At 51.2% G+C, this 19,430-nt stretch overlaps 6 protein-coding genes across 6 annotated transcripts; 2 read left to right on the top strand and 4 right to left on the bottom strand.

The window, feature by feature from the left end:
- Positions 1–321: 321 nt before the first annotated feature.
- On the bottom strand, positions 322–1,091 carry Triagg1_2386 (uncharacterized protein; the record flags this gene model as incomplete). The annotated part of the gene is made up of 4 exons (XM_062896561.1): positions 322–438; positions 509–609; positions 690–935; positions 1,031–1,091. The coding sequence occupies 4 exons, from the start codon at positions 1,089–1,091 to the stop codon at positions 322–324; spliced, it is 525 nt and encodes a 174-aa protein (XP_062758598.1).
- A 595-nt stretch (positions 1,092–1,686) lies between these two features.
- Triagg1_2385 (uncharacterized protein) lies at positions 1,687–3,849 on the top strand (the record flags this gene model as incomplete). Its single annotated transcript, XM_062896560.1, has 3 exons — positions 1,687–1,884; positions 1,946–3,417; positions 3,486–3,849. 3 exons carry the CDS (start codon positions 1,687–1,689, stop codon positions 3,847–3,849), a joined length of 2,034 nt encoding a protein of 677 aa, XP_062758597.1.
- A 1,384-nt stretch (positions 3,850–5,233) lies between these two features.
- On the top strand, positions 5,234–8,609 carry Triagg1_2384 (uncharacterized protein; the record flags this gene model as incomplete). The annotated part of the gene is made up of 8 exons (XM_062896559.1): positions 5,234–5,389; positions 5,533–5,574; positions 5,668–5,800; positions 5,846–6,379; positions 6,674–6,723; positions 6,992–7,074; positions 7,427–8,424; positions 8,518–8,609. 8 exons carry the CDS (start codon positions 5,234–5,236, stop codon positions 8,607–8,609), a joined length of 2,088 nt encoding a protein of 695 aa, XP_062758596.1.
- A 1,961-nt stretch (positions 8,610–10,570) lies between these two features.
- Triagg1_2383 (uncharacterized protein) lies at positions 10,571–11,451 on the bottom strand (the record flags this gene model as incomplete). Its single annotated transcript, XM_062896558.1, has 2 exons — positions 10,571–10,927; positions 11,026–11,451. The coding sequence occupies 2 exons, from the start codon at positions 11,449–11,451 to the stop codon at positions 10,571–10,573; spliced, it is 783 nt and encodes a 260-aa protein (XP_062758595.1).
- Positions 11,452–13,191: 1,740 nt separating this feature from the next.
- On the bottom strand, positions 13,192–16,364 carry Triagg1_2382 (uncharacterized protein; the record flags this gene model as incomplete). The annotated part of the gene is made up of 9 exons (XM_062896557.1): positions 13,192–13,418; positions 13,504–14,135; positions 14,183–14,287; positions 14,359–14,631; positions 14,698–15,266; positions 15,354–15,773; positions 15,830–15,922; positions 15,982–16,067; positions 16,127–16,364. The coding sequence occupies 9 exons, from the start codon at positions 16,362–16,364 to the stop codon at positions 13,192–13,194; spliced, it is 2,643 nt and encodes an 880-aa protein (XP_062758594.1).
- Positions 16,365–17,314: 950 nt separating this feature from the next.
- On the bottom strand, positions 17,315–18,089 carry Triagg1_2381 (uncharacterized protein; the record flags this gene model as incomplete). Its single annotated transcript, XM_062896556.1, has 3 exons — positions 17,315–17,436; positions 17,496–17,748; positions 17,811–18,089. 3 exons carry the CDS (start codon positions 18,087–18,089, stop codon positions 17,315–17,317), a joined length of 654 nt encoding a protein of 217 aa, XP_062758593.1.
- Between the last annotated feature and the right edge of the window lie 1,341 nt (positions 18,090–19,430).

Below are 19,430 nucleotides of genomic sequence, written 5' to 3'. Positions count from 1 at the left end.
TTTTTATGGTACACCAAAGCGATTTTTGCGTTTCCCCCCTACGTTTTTCTAGGTACAGATGGAGATTGTATAATGAAAAGAGGAGGGATCCGGAGCTTCGAGTCAAAAAGGACTTATTTTTGTCAAATTTTTTGTTTTGTTTTTGTTTTCTCTCCCATGTCATCAGTTCTTGCCATGTTCAAAAGGCTTTTCGTTTTCGTTGCAGAAGGAAAGTCGATGCGTTGTCTTTGTTTTCCCTTCTCATCATCAAATGTTTGACAGAAGCTGAGTGGAGTGGAGAGGAATACTCTGCTGTTTTATTAGGCTTCGGAGAGTGTCGATTTAGTCGAGGCCAACGCTGGGGATGTCGCCCAGGTTGATGCCTGCGGATGAGGGACGAGTGCGAATGCTAATGTCGCCGTCGTATGCAATCATATCGGCCAGGATGTCTAGTATAGGCTGTGGGGGTGTAAATCGTCAGCCACTTCAAGTCCAGTCGATGCAACGCATATGACATGACATAACCTACCTTGGGAACGGTGCTGTCGTAGATCTTGATGAGGTCGCCGGGAGCAGGGTAGACCTTGAGACCCTTGTAGAAAGCGAGCGCGGAATCGATCATCTTAGAAGCTATATCGGAGAAGAGATGGAGTCAGTCTTTGTGCCTTTGTTGGTGCGTAAGATGGCGACATGGAGGGGTTCGTTCATACGATCCTGGCTCAGCATCTCGCCCGTCATGACCTGTTCGTTGAAGAAGGCTTCTCGCTCCTCCACGCCCACAGGGAAACCCTCCTCTTTGGCTTCATCCACCTTGGCCTTGATGAGGCCGCGTAGTCGCTGTGTGGAGGCTTCTGCTTCTTCCTTGGCGGCCCGGACCTGCTTGCGCTCGTTTCTTCTCAGGTTGCGGCGGAATTCGGAGTCTTTTCGTCGCTTGTAGTCAAAGTACACGGCATAGGCTGTTGCGACGGGAAAAAAAGAAAAGCCAAAAATGTTAGCGAGCCCAGACGTCTACCGAGAACATGCCGCGCATGTCATTGGAGCAGCGACGAACCAACGAGGCCTGTCGCAACGGTTGCGACTGATGCCGTCACCACGGTGCTTGAGTTGACCATTTTTCGGCGAATGGAGGGGAGCTCTGGGGGGGGAGTTTCTAAGCTGCAGCTGCAGGTGAGAAATGGAAAATAAAAGACGACGGGCTCCGGGGGGTTCGGCCTTTGCGGGTGCTGCTCAGAAGAAGCCCTGGCGTGTGGTAGCAGTGAATTGAGCCGTGGCTGGGTAGATGCCGTCGCCGGTTCAAGTTTTTTGGCTCTGGAAAAGATATCACAAGGAATATGGAGATGCAGCGGCGATACCTGCTAGTAGCTCGGAACATCGATTGAGCGCTGGAGGCGGCCGGCACATTGTCGGGTAAACGGCACCGCCTTGGAGCTTGCTCTTACTCCGCTAGTGCTTTGGTAACTCGTACTTGATACCCCATACATTCGCTGTATCGAGTTGCATCTGCCACGCAACGGCTCTCCTACGAATCACATCACCGTGCAGCTGTAGGAAGCTCTGTGCAGCAACTTGGACGGGCAGACGCGACTGTGGAATTGAGCGATACGTGCGGATGTATCTGAAATCGTCATAAAACAACTATCCTTCTCTTCTCCCGTGCTGAGCCAATCAATCAATCTCCCTCCGTCATCCATTCAATGAGCAGCCAACATGTCTGAGGAACGCAGCAAGATAACCCTGTCCCTTCGAAGCGGAAAGCGACGAAAGGCTCGTCCCGTCATCAGTGCGCCGCGACAGATTTCTGCGCCAATCCCTCAAGATGACTCGTCTGGAGGAACAGCCGCCGTTCCTGGGATGCTTCCCATACCTGAGGCGCCCCGGCCCCGACCTGTAGCAGCGAGTGGAAAGGTGAGACCTCGATGCTATTGATTGACAAGTCTCTCAACTAATCTTCCTCTCAACTTTGCAGACATCCGATTTGGTCAAGCGACGCTTTTCTTCTCGATTTAACAACTTGCCTCCCGAGTTCGACGCGGCCGCCCCGCCAGTCCCAAGTCTACCTCCTCTCGAGCGGTACAACACCGACTATCAGCCCCCTCCTCCGTCCCGAGCAGGGCCAGGAGCTGCTCCCGTTGTCGACCTCAAGGCGCTGCGGGACCCGAATCTTATTCCCGACCAGTATGTAGCTTCAGTGCTGAGCGAGGCGAGCGAGGACCAGATCCAGGAATATGCAGAGTCGCTCCAGGGCATTAAGACGCGCGCCGGTGCAGACTTGCAGCAGAATCTACTGCAAAACCGAACGCAGTTTATCAAGATCAGTAAAGAGGCAGAGAAACTCAAGGGGGAGATGAGAGCTCTCCGCAACCTGATGTCCGAACTCAAGGCAAACACGACGGCTCTTAGGCAAGCCTCGGGAAGAAACGAGATGGACTCATCCATCGGAGGAGCCGTCACCATGAGCAAACGTGACAAGCGCAGCTCCGTCGCAGACCGAAGCGTTCTCTGGACCTCGCAGATGCAATCTCTCTACAAGACGGTGGAAGGGTCGCAAAAGTTTCTGCCAAACGCGATTGGACGTCATGTGGTTCTCAATGCTGGGCCCTGGATTGAATTGGACAATGCAACATATAAGAGCAGAAGAGCCATGCAAATATTTCTGCTAAACGACCATCTTCTCATCGCCTCTCGGAAGAAACGCAAGGTCGACGCGCCCAACGCAGACACCCGTGGGCCCATGGTAAAGCTTGTCGCCGACCGCTGTTGGCCCTTGCTCGACATTGAAGTCATCGAAATGCCAGGTACAGGCGATTCCATTGGCGGCCGTACCAAGTTAGCCGACGCCATCATGGTTCGGGGTGGTGGCCAGGAGACGTTCATCTACCGCACGGAAAAGCCAGAAGCGAGTGAGAAGAAGGCGTTGATGATGAATGTGCGCAAGGCAGTGGAAGAGCTACGCAAAGGTTTGCAGTCTGAGATGGAGGCCAATAACAAGGCAAGAGAGACGATCAACTACTTTGCATCAAGAGACCCTGGCTTGCTCCAAAAGACGGAGCTGCTAGAGACGCTATCTGATATCAAAGACATGCTCATCGAGGTGGACGGCAAGCAGCAGAACCTCCGATGGGTGGAAGGCCAAATGGACGAGCTGGATATTGACATTGCTCTTCAGGGGTTCGAGCCCGCAGTGGCGCGCGTGGAAAAGCTCAAGGGATTAGCACGGGGCCTCAAGGGCAATACGGTAGCCCAAGACTTTATCAACTTTGAGGTTGAAGAGAGATGCGCCAAGCTTGCGACGATAATCATTCACGGGATGGAGACGACGCATCACCAGCAGAACAAGACGAAGCGAAACCTTGGCTGGTTGGCGAGACTAGGCTATGAAGACAGGGCCAGAGAGGCGTATCTTGCAGCTCGAGCTGACACGATTCATAAGAGAGCCAGGTTCGTTTCCCCTCTTCTCTCGACTGGCATTGTGTCACACGTTGCATGAGCTAACATTTGATGAACAGACAATGCCTCTTTCAAGGCGACTTGCACCTGTACATATGGCAGCTATCCTTTGTTTATTTCACCCTCATCCACAACACGGTGCAATGCTTTCAGAGCTGCTTCCCTCCACCCATGATGAGCACGTGCGTCAAGTGGGCAAAGGAGCAGGTCGAAGCATTCAACGTGATTTTTGCCAGGCAGTTGGCGAGCACGGAGCGCGGCGGACAAGTCTGGACGCAGTGCATGGACCAGGCAAAGGAGCACGCGAAGAAGCTGTCTGACGTGGGACTTGATTTCACAAGCTTGGTGGGCAAAGGCGTGGATGGGCCATCGAGCGGTATGGGAGCCGAGGCTTCGGACCTTGTTGGACTGGGACTGGCTTGAAGGCAGCAAGAGGAGGCAGCATGATTATAGTGGTTATTATCTCCTGCAATGTAGCAGGACGTGATCAGACATGTCTCTACACAAAGGCTTTGGGCGTGAGCATGGAGTCTCGGGAGCCGAGCATCGGAGCTGAGCTCCCCCTATCATGTATCCAGGTAGGTGTCGACGAGGTTATGAGTCAGCAGCATCGTAATTGCGGCGTAAAACAATTAGTTAGCTTCTACTACATTAATATTTAAAATACACATAATTCGGTCAACAGGATTGAAAGGCGGTCATGTTTTCTGTTTTCTGTATCGCGGCGATTGGTACATAGCATTGTCACATCTGAGATGATGTGCCCCGGTTTCACCTGGGATAAGCTTGGCGGGGCAGCTCCGGAGCTGAGGTCGCCAGCTCGGGCGCCAAAGGGGGGCGGGAGCTTTTAATTTCGTTTCCCCTGGGTTCGTGTACTAATCAATGTATGTACAGTAGCAGTGCTGCTTGTTAGCATCATGGCGCGGGTGAGGAAATATCATCATCGTCATGTTGAGATGGATGTCATGGAATCATCTCAAGACGTATGTAAGCTCGATATAGCAGTGCTACCTATGCATGAGAGCTTGAAGCTACTAATTGGCTGTAAATGGAGGATACATGTATGCTGGTGATAGCTAAAGCTGAGAACCAACCCCTCATGCTTAGTACATGTACCTCGAGCATCAGCCACGCAAAGCAAGATCTGCTTAGACTGTCCAGAGCACAGCTGCAGATTTGCAAAAGAAACAAGGGATGAATAAAGGACATCAAGTCTTTGATACCTCTTTGATGCAAACTGCACGGATTCAAACCAATAGCCCAAGTTCCATGCAACTCGTAGCCGCTACTGTGCTGTAAAGCCTCAGTAACCCCATTTATTGTCTTTGCTTGTTTTGAACCACCCTCCCCCTCCCCTTGTCATCTTTCGCAATCTCGTGCTCCCTCCTCTCTCACACGTTAATCTCTCTCTCCATCCCTCCCTCCCTCCCTCCCTCCAGCTCCCTTTGGCACTGCGCTGCAACTGCACTGGCTGATAGCGACCACCGCGCCGTATCCTTCGCTGTAAAACCGCCTCCTTTGGCGCATCTGCCCCACCACCGGCCGCTATTTGCACTGGACAGTTACAGCTGCCAACCGCTAAATCGCCACCCGCTGCCCGCTGCCAGAGGTTCCAGGTTGCTGCCAGAGCCTCTTGGGACACAAACCCGAAGCGTGACCGCAACGTCATTCAAAGCATCAACTTTCTCCCCTCCTAAACCTCCCGCCAACAGCTTCGTCGACCCCCCCTTCTGCCTCTGCCTCTGCCTCCCCAACCAGCAACGCATCGCCCAATCGACTCGCCTCGGCCGCAGCTGCGCATTTCGACATGGACACAAATATGGAAGACGTCGGGAGGGTACCGGCCGACGTGTCGCCAGTGCAGACGGAGCCTGCGACCAGATCCACGCTGGAACAGTGGATTGAGAATCTGATGAACTGCAAACAGCTGTCCGAGGCCGACGTCCAGAGGCTGTGCGACATGGTGAGCATCCGATGCTGAAGCGATGGCGATGCGAGAATCCCAGATTTTCGACGCTGGGCTGGTGGCCCTTATTTTGGGCGCCTTGCTCGTGACGCTGTTTTGTTGGGCGCCAGCGATTGCTGACTTTTTGCATCTTCGTCTAGGGTCGAGAGGTTGTCCAGGAGGAATCAAACGTCCAGCCGGTGGTAGGTTTTGGTCCTTGAGCGATGCGGTGATCGGGCGTCTGTCCGTCTGGTCACCGGCGTGGGAGGAATGCTGACGCCGAGTGTCTTTTGCAGAAATGCCCCGTCACGGTCTGTGGCGATATCCACGGCCAGTTCCACGACCTGATGGAGCTGTTCAAGATTGGCGGCCCCAGTCCCGACACCAACTATCTCTTCATGGGTGCGAACAAACGCGACCTGGTTCCTGGTTTGAGCTCCGTTTGCTGACGACGACATGTGTCAACTGCCGCAGGTGACTACGTCGACAGAGGATACTACTCAGTCGAGACCGTGTCGCTCCTCGTCGCCCTCAAGATCCGCTACCCCCAACGCATCACCATCCTGCGAGGCAACCACGAGTCGCGCCAGATCACACAAGTCTACGGCTTCTACGACGAGTGCCTCCGCAAATACGGCAACGCCAACGTGTGGAAGATTTTCACCGACTTCTTCGACTACCTCCCCCTGACCGCCCTGATTGAGAACCAGATCTTCTGCCTCCACGGCGGCCTGTCCCCCAGCATCGACACATTAGATAACATCAGGGCCCTCGACCGCGTCCAGGAAGTCCCCCACGAAGGTCCCATGTGCGATCTCCTATGGTCCGACCCCGACGACCGCTGCGGCTGGGGCATCTCTCCCCGCGGTGCGGGGTACACGTTTGGCCAGGACATTTCAGAGGCTTTCAACCACAACAACGGCTTGACATTGGTGGCACGAGCGCATCAGCTTGTCATGGAAGGCTACAACTGGTCTCAGGACCGCAACGTGGTGACAATCTTTTCAGGTGAGCCTTTTCTTTTCAATTTTGACATTTCCCTTGTTTGCCAATGGCGAGCCTCTGCTGCAACAACAGCTCTACTGCTGCCCGCGTGCCGCCTACCCTTTTTCAGCCGCCTGCATGTCTTAATAATACTTGAGCTTTTTTTTTTCTAACAATGCCGCTGCTTGACAGCTCCAAATTACTGTTACCGATGTGGTAACCAAGCTGCCATAATGGAAATCGACGAGCATCTGAAATATACCTTGTAAGCAGCAAAGCTCCATCCCATGTTGGAGCCACAAGTGCTAACCCCTACAGCCTGCAATTCGATCCGTGCCCGAGAGCCGGAGAGCCAATGGTCTCTAGACGTATGTGTTGCAATTATTCCCGACCAAATGCTCGAACCAGACTGTTGACTATTTTTTCTTTTCTAGGAACCCCCGACTACTTCCTCTAATCCAGTGCCGACGTTGTTCATTCAAACGAGTTATTGCTGTAAAGGGCTTTTTGCAAGAGGGTTTATAGTTGTTAGAGCCCAGGGAGCCGGGCATCTAAAGAAAAAATAATGTACGATTAATCCTACTGCCGGTGTACGGGCCCACGCCACCCAGCCGTGACAAGTCTCAATGTGAACAGGAGTCGCCCAAGTGCTGCCGCTCCAGATTGGTTCAAGTTTACTGGCAGGGATGGCGATGCGCCGATGTGAATGATGTCAGCATGTGCGTACTTGCGCATTGTCATGGTCAGAATTGGGAGCAATAGAATTGGAATGGGAGAGAGACGTTGGCTATCAGTCTTGTTGCGATGCCACAAATCCCCTCGCTTATCATGCATATTAGATGACAAAACTGCTAATTGACAAAATAGGTGATGTTATTCTTGTTCTATTCATTATCCAAGAACGCTTATTTCTATACTGAGAGAAGATTCTTTCAACCTTTGTTCTTAACAAAGGGGGTCCTTTCGTGACGCTCCATGATTCCAGTCGTACAATATGATACCCTATCTATAGCCCAACGCCATGCCATGTCCTTGTCTAAATATACCGAGCACACTGACATGTATATACAGACTCTCAGGTGCCTCCATGCTGTCATTATCTGCTTCTCACCACCTCTTCTTCGTTTTCTCCAAATCATTTGCCGGCCTCGAGCTTGTTTCCGAGCGGCATGTCCCAGGTGGAATCATGCATCGTCTGCGCCGACGCGCTCGCCGGAAATTCCTCATCGAATACTCGTCCGTCCGAGCCTGGAACGCCGTTGACATAGTGGCCGGGAGAGCTACTTCCGTCGGGAATGTGGAAGCGCTTGTCAAATCGAGACAGGGCGTAGGTGAAGACGACGATGAGCTCGATGGCGTAGATGAAGCAGTAGAAGCAGGCCTTGCCATGGAACCACCTTGGTTGAGTTACGGGAACGCGATAGTATGCCACTCCCGCGCGGAAGGCCGCGCCGAGAGTGAGCAAGCAAGAGCTGAAGATGATGAGGAAGAGCTTGTAGCGCATGCTTCCGGCACCAAACTTCTCGATGCGCTGGCGGCGGGGGATGACGAAGCAGAGGGCGACGACGGGGATCGGGAAGAAGGCCAGCAAGGCAAAGTACGTCAGGGCAACGACCTGGACGTCGTGGGTCTTGTCGATGGCCGACTGGTCGAGCGTGTAGACGCTGTAGACGATGGCAACGATGAGCATGACGAGGCAGGCCACGACGGAGACGTAGATGGAGCGAAAGACGATTTTGGCGGCGAAGCTCCAGCCGAGGCGAGGGTGATAGGCCCTCAGGATACGCAGGACGAGGATGATGTTGATGACGAAGACGAGCAGGACGCCTGCGTTGGCGAGGATCTGCGCGGCGAGGCCGATGCGGCCGTTTCTCGGGTAGCACGCCCAGACGATGCGCATGACGTTTGCCGATATGCGAGCCATGGAGAAGCCGAAGAAGAGGCTGGAGAGGACGAACTTGTGGCCGCGGCGGCGGTTGCGCTGGAAGATTGCCATGTTGAGGGCGGCGGAGCAGATGAAGAGGAAGAGGATGACGGCGGAGATGGGGACGTCGACGGAGACGGTTGGGGTGAGGCCGAGGCCTGCGTATTTGGGGGGGTAAGGGGGACTCTGAGGAGGAGATTTTCATGTTAGTTTTCGTGGTGATGATTTGGATTTGGAGGTTGTCGTGGTGGTGATGGTGTTGAGGATGAACATGCCATGTTTGGCGGCATTGCGCCGCTTTGGCCGCTGGATGCCATCTTTTTCGCCTGAGATTCTTTATTTAATCAATTGTTTTTAATGAGATGAATATTTTTTTCGTGATTGTTGAGAGTTCTCTTTGATTCGGGTGATGGTAAGGAGATGCGTATAAGTCGTCGTCCAAGTCACACCACCAAAAAAAAAACACCAAGCTCGCTCGAACAATGACAGCGCACAGCGCACGATGGAATCGGTTATCTTCGTTTGCGGCAAGGCCAAGAGATTGAAATGCCGAGGCGAGCGAGCGATGTGATAATTATATTCAATTCACGGTTCCCAAGTCGCCAGGGGTATGATTGTTGGATGAGAGTGACTAGAAGGGGGAAAAGAAGGACATGGCAACTACTGCCCATATCTAGTAATATAGCCTGACATGAAACCAACCTCCGTCATTGTACATTAGTTTTCTTTTTTTCTGATTTCCAAAAAAAAAAAAAAAAAAATCCTCCGTAGCTCAGCTGCCCGCTTTCGCTTTCGCGCGAAAACTCGCATGTGCCATGACCGACGGTGTATCTTGCCCGTCCGGACTTTACGCTACGGTACTTGGGAACGAACGGCCCGGTTGCTGGCAAGGGGGCCGGTCCAGGTCCGCCGATGGGAAACAAGTTCAAACGTGGGTTAGATCGGTGCTCGCACTTTGAGCAAGATCCGGGGTTCAAGAAGGCTAACACGTAGGTCCGGGCGCGGGTGTAAGTGCGAGTTTGTGTGAGTGTGTGAGCGGGCATGAATTGTCAACGTTGACGGCAAGGGGGAGGAGGAGAAAACCGGGGGGGCGAAAGGGGACGGGGATATGGGAGGTTAAAATGGATAGGCTATTTGGAGACGGCCGATGATACGCCAGATATACGAGTATAGCTTTGTTGCTTACTGAGTGAGTCGAGACGGACAAGGCGCGGGTATCCCATCTTCTAGATGGAATAGATTCAAGCAGGGCTGGTATATTGCTGAATCGATTTAAAGGCTTGGCTTTTTGGCTTCTCTTTTCCAAGTACCAATTTTGCATTCCTCGTTTTCCGTTTATAGTTGCACTCAAAACGTCAAGATGCAACACACAGTCGGTTTCGCTCCCATCGCGTTTCTCACAACCAAAAAGAAGCATCGGAGGTCGGAGCATCGGAGCTTCGCTGTCGGCGCGAATGGCTCCAGGAGGGCCGACATTTTGGCCTTAGGTAATCGGCGGGATGGGCAAGCAACAAACAGCGGAGGAATGATAAATGCGCGATGACGAAACCAAAAGAAAAGGTTCCTTGTGAAGGATCTTTCTTGGAATATCGATTCGTGGTTATGATGTTATCTCCGTGAGTTTTGGAAAATACAGGAGATTCCGTGGACTGTTGATTGTTTGTTTGTTGATACATCGAGATAGGTAGGTGATTTGCTGGTGGGATATAGTTCCGCTGAGTAAGCTCGCGATTGTATGTTAAGTTGTGGCCGTTGCTGCGTGTACAACCATATCGCGGAGGCAGTCCATGTCCGAAATCAATAATATTGGCTTTGGAGATGAGTTGTTTGATATTCGACGATGAATCATACGATGCGGAGACATTTGTGCGGAAGCGTCGAATAGGGGCATCCCTATTATCAAAGTCCAGCTGTATAAGTCCTTGAGGATGCAAAGGCGAGATAGGAGAAGGATAACCAGTGCCTATGGGTTGCCAAGAAAAAACGGATCGAGGGAGCCACTTGATTCGTTTAATAAATCTAGGCGTCGAGGTCTGGGTGTATACAAAGTACTGGCAGTTTGATGCAGGATGGGGGCTATCTTGACTTCACTACTCTTCTCATCAGCATCACATCCGGCATCATGTTTAGGAAGAGTCAGGTAAGTGAAACTTCTTCTCAAGACAACAAGGACATACCAAAAGAAATGCTAATATTAATATTCTTCACCAATCACCCAGATCCATGTGGTAGATAAGAAACGCCACGTTGCCAAACCACGAACCCAAGTCTCTATCAAGTAGCACAAACACTCAGCTCTTTGCAAACTCCGCTATGATCTCCGCCACCACGCTCGTCAGCTCATCCGGCATCGACAAGTACGGGCTATGCGAAGCCTCCAGAGACTTGATTATCCATTCCACCCCCGATAAAGCAAGCATGCCATCCTGCGCCGCCAGAGGCAACGCGCCATCCTGAAGACAGCGAATGTACGCGCGACGGCCATCATATACATTGTCCAGCCAGCCAACTGCGGCAGGCCTCGATTGCACTGACATTGCAGACTGTGATGTTAAAGTTGGTATGATCGTTTTGGCCAGTTCGGGGGAGACGTCGTGGTAAAAGGTCTCTATCTCGTTTTTCGTGTACGTGACGCCTTCGGCTTCGAGCTGGCGAGCAGTTCAGCACATCATCACGATACAGATACCACATTGTACTCGACAAAACCAAACATGGGAGAGAAGAAGCAAAGGGGAGTTGAACTTACTTTACTCGTGTCAACCCACGGTGACCACATCCCCTCACCACCTCTCATCTCAAACAGCGACTTATCCGGTAGGGTCATAAGAGCCGCGATGCAGATGATCCCAACGACGCCTCCCTTCAAACCTCGAGCTTCTCGGCCCCTTTTATCCAGACCTGCAATGACTCCCGATCCAACCACGCCGCCGTATGAATGGGCGACGACCACAATATCTTTCCCCGCGTCGATCTGAGGGATGAGTAGAGATTGCACGTGTGCTACGTCGTCTTGCACCGTGATGCCCGCGTTGCCGGCACTGCGGTTTGTAGTAGTCTCGGCGGAGAATCCTGCTGCCTCGAGTGATTGAATGAATAGGTTGAAAACGGAGCCTGGGTGATAGGCTCCGGGAATGACGAAGACGTGCGGCTTGGGAGACGGAATTACAGCCATGATTACTGGATTGAAGTGCTATGCCGTGTATGTTTCCTTAAGGAGAATATAGACGAAGAAAAGTCTGTTGGCTGATATGTGTGTCTACTTGGTGACTTCTTATTTACGTCGACGAGACAACACTGTGTTTATATACTCCGCTCGGAACCTTCCGAAACTAGCATGATTTTACAGCCTCGGAAAGGGAATCCATGATTAGAACAACCCAGGCTCTTTATGCAGATTTCCCTGCAGGGCCCCATATTACTAATTGGTGTTTAGTCAAGGCCAGTAAAAGTGTTTATAAATCAGGCAAGTTATTGTCCGACGATGTAGGATGGGCCAAAGTTAGAGTCGGGATGGGATGAGTCAAAGGAATCATTAAGCTTAGTCTTTTAGTAGCAGCTAAAAGACTACATCTTTCTCTAAACCTTTAAAAGACAGTACACAATGGCGTCTTCTATTCATTAGTTTAAAGCAAACTACGGACCAAAAGAAAAGTCTAGTAAGAGTTGTGCTTTCATTGTGGAAACTCGCACGAACTCGCACGACACTTCCTGCTGCATACTTCCCTCTTCGGCATGAATTACCTAATCTAGGTGCTCCCAAAATAAACATCTCCGCTGCTAGATCAATGATCACAATAGAAAGTCCGAGTCCATGGTCAGCCAAAGTCAGCTTAGTTGGTTGGCAAGTCCCGTGGCTTGAGTGATTTTAGGCCAAGTCAATCAGAGTCCTTGCCACTAGCAATTCAAACCGTCTATATCCCGCTTAGTCTCCACCTCGTTTATCTTGTCGAGTAGACCGGGATAAATACGAGCAAAGTTGAGTTGTCAACTCCATGGAACTCCATGTCTCTCGCGTTATTGCCTTAACAAGATACAAACAACGGGTTAATCATAATTGGTCTTGTAAACTCGCCCCGTATCAGACCACCAAGGATTCAATCATGTGTGAAAGTCTCTTTGCAACCGAGATGATGGCTAACAATAGATCAGCTTCCTTCTAGGTTGTATCTTACAATTGAGTAGATAAAGGAGGAAGCGAGTCATATCGTATCAATACAAAAGTTTAAACGATATCCCGTCTAATCTGAGTTATTGATACATGACATGGGAAAGTTGCCTTGTTTTAGGAAAGATAGAGCTTATTCATACGATTCATAACTAAGATCTCGTATTTACAAATCATGCCGACTTCGTGAATGAAACACCGTAATTGGTTTACAAGCAACGTTGTATGAGTTTACCCTTTACATCCATTTAATCCATTTGACCTCGTATTGTTCAGAATCCAGCCAGCTTCTAGTAAGCTAGTGAATACTGGAGATTGGGTGATGAGGTGACCATCAAATAGACGGTATACCTCCTTGAGCTACTCTGAGAGCGGACTCGCCCGCCTGACTACCGGGTACGTTCGACCTTTCATATTATACATCGCTTTGCTAATTTTTAGAGAGTCAGCAACAACGAGAATAGTGATTGAGCATGAGTCAGGCAGTCATCTCTCCTCATGAACCACAAGTCAGTGTATATGGTGACATTGGCTGTCTTCCATAATCCCATGTATGTAAGCATCTGTCAGCAACGTAGGCTATACCGCCTATATCAACCCTAGGTAGACGGAGCATAGAGATTCCCCGTATCTATGCCGCATTCTCCGAAAACCCCAATACTATACGTAAGTTGATAGCGTTGTCTATGTCATGTACATGATGTGGAGATCCATCGGGAACCAAATTGCGCCGCCTTATGTATCCATCTAAGAAAGCAGCTTCATCACATCCGCCATTCTCGTCTCGTTGGACTTCTTTACCTTGTCCTTTTCCTGAAACGCCTTGGTGACCAGGTCGCGCTTCTCCTGCTGGACATCCAGCACACGCTCCTCAACAGTGTTTTCCATGACGAGACGCCAAATCTTCGTCTCGCGTCTTTGGCCGAGACGATGGACTCGATCAACGGCTTGGTCTTCGATTGCTGGCGCCCACCCTATGAGAGTACAAGTAAGTATAGACCCATAAGGAGACGGAAATGGGACGCAAAACATGGGGGTGCCAATAAAGCAACGACTTACAGCTGTCGGATAAAACGACCGTATCCGCGGAAACAAGGTTAAGCCCCACGCTACAAACCGCCAGACTGGCCAGCAGAATGCGCGTCTCTGAATCATTGTCGAGAGCATCGATGGCCTGATCTCGTCTGTCTGTATTCATGCTTCCGTCAATCCTGCAGTACTTCAAACCGGCACCTTGGAGCTGCTTCTCCACAATGTCGAGGAATGATGTCCACTGTGAGAAGATGACGATTTTCGAGCCATCATTCTTCAATGTAGCCCGAATTATCTGTAGCATTGCCTCTGTCTTTGAACTCTGCTGTTCAGTGTCAAAGTTCTTATCAAAGGTTCCCTCGGGGGCTGGTTCCAGAAGACTGTCCTCTGTCAGCGGGTTGCGGCACATGGGACATTTGTGCTGCAGCTGAATTGCCCTGGAGATGCAGTGGCGACAAAACACATGCTGGCAGTTTGTAATCACGGGGTTAGTAGGCACGTCGTAGCAGATTGCGCAGTCTTCTTGGCTGTCAATGTACAGCCGAAGAGCTTCCTGCAGCAGGGCGCGGTTCTTCTCGGTCAGAGGTACAACGTCCTGGTCTTTGAGCATTTGCATCAGATCATTAATCCGTTCTCTGCATAGAGTCCAGTGGTTGCATCTATAACACATCAGCAAGCAGCATCAAACAAAGAGCAGGGGACTTACGACTGCCGAAGCCGAAGAAGGCGCTCCAACACATTTTGGAAGCGGCCCTTCTGTCCACTTTGCGATCTTGCTTGGTATTCCTCCAACACGCCCCTGGCCTCAGATCTACGAGTGAGTTAGTGCCAAGTCCTTAAGCTAAGAATCATACGAGACGAGAAATGGTGTAGTTGACATACAACAGAGCGTCGTATTTGGCCTGCTCTTCTGGGTGGAAGGTAATTCGGTGGAGGTACTCTGTCTTCTTGGGAAGTTTGAGGTCGACAAATTTCATGTCTTTCCTGCGACGCAGACAAATATCCTGCATCAGAGATTGCAAAAGGACCTCCCCACTGCGATCGCCCATCATTAGTTTGCGCGAGATTGCATTCCCAAATATCTCAGGCTGCTCAATGCCTCCTGTAATATGCAGGAACTTGACCAGAGATTGGAGATCCTTGACGGAATTGACACTGATGATATGTTAGCATATTGTGACAATGAGAATAATAAAAGACCAATTGTAGCATGGCACTCACATTGGAGTTCCCGTCAGCACCCAACGGGACTGGGCGTGGAGCTCACAGGCTGCCAGAGCCGCCTTAGTCTTGACGTTCCTTATTGTGTGCCCTTCATCGAGCACAACTCGCCGCCAGTTCTTCTTTGGGCTCAAGAGAGTCTTGCTGACGCCGTCATCCAGTTCCTTGGCAAGTGTGCCATAGCTAGTAATGACAACGTCGTATCCCTCGAGCTCTTTGGCCGCCACTTTCTTGGCGCCATGATATATCAGGATACTGGGTTGATGTTCCTCTTTGACGTGCCTTCGGATCTGCTGCTCCCAGTTGCTCATCACACTAACGGGAGCAACTATCAGCGTTGAACCAGGGCCACCGGTAAGGATTAAGCTGATGATTTGGAGCGTCTTTCCCAAACCCATATCGTCCGCAAGGATACCGCCCGAGAAGAGCGTTGGCGGCTTGGAGGTGATGAACTCAGAGGCGACATTCCAAAACCGGCCCTTGTTGTCGCGTCTCCACAACTGGGTTATCGTATCCGAACCCACAGCTGGAAGTTTGGGGCTCTCTTTCGATTGCATCCAGGCCAGACCCTTTTTACACGCTGTTAGTCCTGATTTGACGCAAACATGGACTAACAAAGAATAAAGAATGGCAAGCAAGATTTTGTGCAGACATACCTGTAGCTGATATGGCAAGAGAGTAGACTTGAGCTGACCGGGTTGTTCGGCCTGGGGCATCTTGGACAGCTCATCCTCGCCCATTGCCAGGGTCTTGATGGCATCACCGCCTTTGCGGAACTCGATGGCATCGCTAGACTGGAGGATTTCCTCGAGTGACACTTCGGGAATCGCCTGGCTAGTGTCGATGCCAGCTGTCGAGATACTTTGAGACAGCCCAAGCACTACCCTACGTGCCTCGGCTTCCTTCCTGGTCTTCTTAAGCTGAGTAGCCTTGACAAATTTGTCTGCCTTTAGAGCACCCTCGATTCTGGTCCGCTCCGCAGGATCACTTGACCCGTAAAAGGACAGTCTTATGGGACAATCATAGTAGGCCTTTTCTCCTATGATTTGGCCTTCCACGGTGAGATCTCCAGAGTCCTATTCCGCGTTAGCTGTAAGCTTATAGGGGTAGTATTTAGAATTGTCAAACTTACAATGTAATGGGCGAGCTTCTCAGCAATTTTGCGAGGCAAGTGGCCGATTTGTTGGTGAAGCACGTTGTCTATGCGGATAGCATTTCTGTCATACTGTTTGCGCATTAGCTCTGTTACTTGATACTAAACCAACTGCAATGCTTGATACATACCCGATTTTCCGGCTCTCTGCAACACAAGACGGCCTCGCCAGGGGAAGCATATCCATCATAGTGCCTCACCCCAACGATTTTGCCATCTATATAGAAGAACAATTAGCAGTTCATTGAAACGATTGAACTGTGGAAAGAAACGAACCAAAAGTGCCATAAAACTCTTTGTCGGCGGTGTCGTCGTCTTGCGTCAAGTCCAGATAGTCTGGCTCTTGTGTAGCCGCTGGATAAGCAAACGACTGGCTCCTCTGAGATGCATAATTTAGGCCAAGAGGTGCCCGAGAAGTTTGCGAAGAAGACACAGCTGGTCGTTTACGAACTGGCTCAGGAGAATCTGCTGTGAGATCGATGAACTCGGCGGCGGCACGCTTGCGACGAGGCATGCTGCTGTAATGGGAATGAATGCTTTTGAATAGATGCTATAAAAACCAGGAAAATTAATTCGAAAGAGAGGATTTTTGATGTCTGAGGTTGCTAAAGTGAAGTAAAATTCTAGAGCTGAGCATCTCTATCGATTTGCTTCTTCTCAACTACCGAATCTACAATTATGGCAGGTCCGCCAGTTGATTCGCGTTCCGATTCGCTGATGCGCAGTTACGAGTACGAGAGTGCAAACGCGAGGTCATGTGACGTGCCTGCTAGAGAGAGGTACCGGCAAAGAGCAGGTGATCTGACTTAAGCATGGAGTACCTACGGAGTACTCCGTACAGGCTCCTTAGTACCGGACACCGGTCGGGCATCCACACAATCATGTCCCACGCATAGAGCAACGCCCGTGTATATACCAACCAGTATTACAGACAGCTCTCCTTACAATACAATGCAGCTTGCTTCTTGTTTTTATGCCCGTGAATGCTAACATCACCGTGACTAAGCACCCAAATACCTACCGTGATACCTCCGTAAACCCCCATAAAAAGTGCGCCGAGATCCGTCACCACCAAGCACTCGACTGTCCCCAATTAGGTCTAGCCGAAATCACGCCATCGATGGCTCTCCAGCACAAGAGGCCGAATATCAACGACATGCGTCCACTCTTGCTTTCTCCTTCAACTTCACTCTTCTTCTTGCTGCAGCAGGGCAGACGAGCTTGTATGCGATGAGGCGTTTCATTCAGTACCAAAAATGCTGTGCTTCGCTATATATCCGTCGCCGAGGACCGCCGTGGACGAACGCGGCAGATGCTACCCAACGACACCCAGAACCATGAACTAAAAACATCATCTTGAATACAGGCAACGAGACAACCATGAGAAGGACATCAGTCCCAAATCCAACGCCAGAACGCCGCTTCCTATGAATCCGATGCACACGCCGTCATGTCTGCTGCTGGCTATTCCTTGACCAGGCGGCCATACATGGAAAAGTACATGCAGCCGGGCACATGGCTTCGCTTGCCAGTCTTTTCGTCAAAGATGTGGCAGCCCTCCTTCGCTACGTTGGGGGGAGTGTACACTGGAGAGGTTGTCAGCTCAGGCCCAGCACAAGTGTCTTGAGGCCGCGATGCAACTTACAGTGCAGCGAGACAGCGAAGTCGCTGCCACGGTTGGATACTCTATGGAGGCCGAGCTCGTCGGCCATGTACGTCACTTGGTTCTCCTTGTATGTCTTCTCGGAGATGACAGTCATTTGTCCCTCGGGCTCGTCCTTCTCTGGGAAGGCGTAGCGAGTCTCAGTGAGATCGCCGCGCAGAATCTTCATGACGCAGTGCGCGTTTCCGTGGTCGTGGATGGGGCTGCCCTTTCCTGGGGACCAGACGAGTACAAGCTAGTTTGCTTCTTGTCAATACATTGGACGCACCTGTGCGAAGGTTTCGAGACACGACCTACCAGGTTGCTTTTGCCATTTCCTTCGTCGACGAGGTTACGAGTGTAGCCTCTGCTGCCGTCGCCAAATGCATACTTGGACCACTTCATGTCACTGCCGTCATAGTCGCGCATGAGCTCCATCAGGAAGCCGACGTCGACATCGTCCGACGTCAAGCCCGACGACGGGCCAAGGGCGTCCTTGAGCGCCAGCACGAGTTCTTCGAAGCGATCCCCCTTGTGCGCTACGACGTCGCCGACGCCGCCGAGCGCTTGGCTGCTAGACACAACGTTGACGGTCATGATTGATGATGTATTCTGCTGATGGCTATAGAGGGTGGATTGTATAGGGAGGTATCAATGCTATGAGGGATCCAATGGATGGGCAATACAGAACGATACGACGGGTGCATTTATCAACATCTCAGAGATACGCAACGATCGAAAAGCGACACACCGACTGGGGGCGGGGATGGCCGGTGTCTCTCGTGTCTGGTCAGCTGAGCCAAACCCCCGACGGAGGGTAGTGCAACCGGTGTCGGCCTGTCAAAATCCTCACTGACTGACCCCCTCAAGCCACACGAGAAAAAAAAAAGGGCAATGGTGAATGATCGCCTGTACGAGCAACGGCAAACGGGGAACGGGTACACCTGGCAACTATCGGTGGGTTGGGCCGCGCAAGTTTTGCACAATCTGGTTGGACGGCCAGACGCTAGGAGCGCACAACGGCCAGCCAGAGTTTAGGCGGTGCGGCGAACTGCTGACGCGCAGCCTCAGAGATAACATGAGATTGCTACGGAAATGATGACGACCGGGCATTGTCAGATTTCAAGAAACCCCGATTCTGGACGTGGTGACTTTGCACCTGGACTCGGATTTACGCAGCCTGGAATGTCACAGGTCTCACGAGAGGCTCTACGAGAGGGACTTGAGCATCGAGCACTGAGACGGATGTTGGCAGATTTTTTTGGTGACCAGACGGACAGTATCCGCCAAGCGTGGGGCGTCGTGAAACCTGGTACATGCTCGGAGCAGTAGCGTCGTGCTAAAGGGAAAAGGTTCAAGGGAGCCTTGAGAGATGTTCAGCCACTGATTGCGATATGCGAATGGAAAGGGGGTTGGTGGGAGATCTAGAACTCTGTGCTCTCCTTGCTCGTTATCGCCTTATCTGCCCCTGAGCCGTCAATAATTTATACTATCTGAATTGATTGTAATATTTTTCTGTTTGCAAGAAACACAGGCCCGGTCAATCTGTGTCTTATATTGGTGGCGCCGTTCCACTTATAAGATAAGATGCGGGATGGACGAAGGCCGGAGTACAAGGTACAAGATGCAAATTTCAAGACACCAAATGACGGCAGCGGCTCGGGGGTCTCCGACATCCGCGGCCGACATCCGCGCTGGGCCGTAACTTTGGGTCACTCGGCACGGAGGCTGGAGAGGCAGAAGATCACTAACATCAAGATAGAGTTGAATACGGAGTTGGTGGACACGGAATGGGCTTTTTTCAAGTTCCACATATATCGCCAAGCTTTTCAATAGGAGCTGCTTGTGCTCCACTGCGTAACTTTGGTCGAGGCTTTGCAGTACTTCGCCCGCTTTTGACTGAAGCTGGCAGAGTGCACGGATGAAGAAAATTCTTTT

The sequence above is a fragment of the Trichoderma aggressivum genome, assembly GCF_033847375.1.
Source record: "Trichoderma aggressivum f. europaeum strain CBS 100526 chromosome Unknown scaffold_006, whole genome shotgun sequence".
NCBI lineage: Eukaryota > Fungi > Ascomycota > Sordariomycetes > Hypocreales > Hypocreaceae > Trichoderma > Trichoderma aggressivum.
The sequence above is the reverse complement of the archived record's forward strand: the minus strand, read 5'-3'. Positions and strand labels throughout refer to the sequence as shown.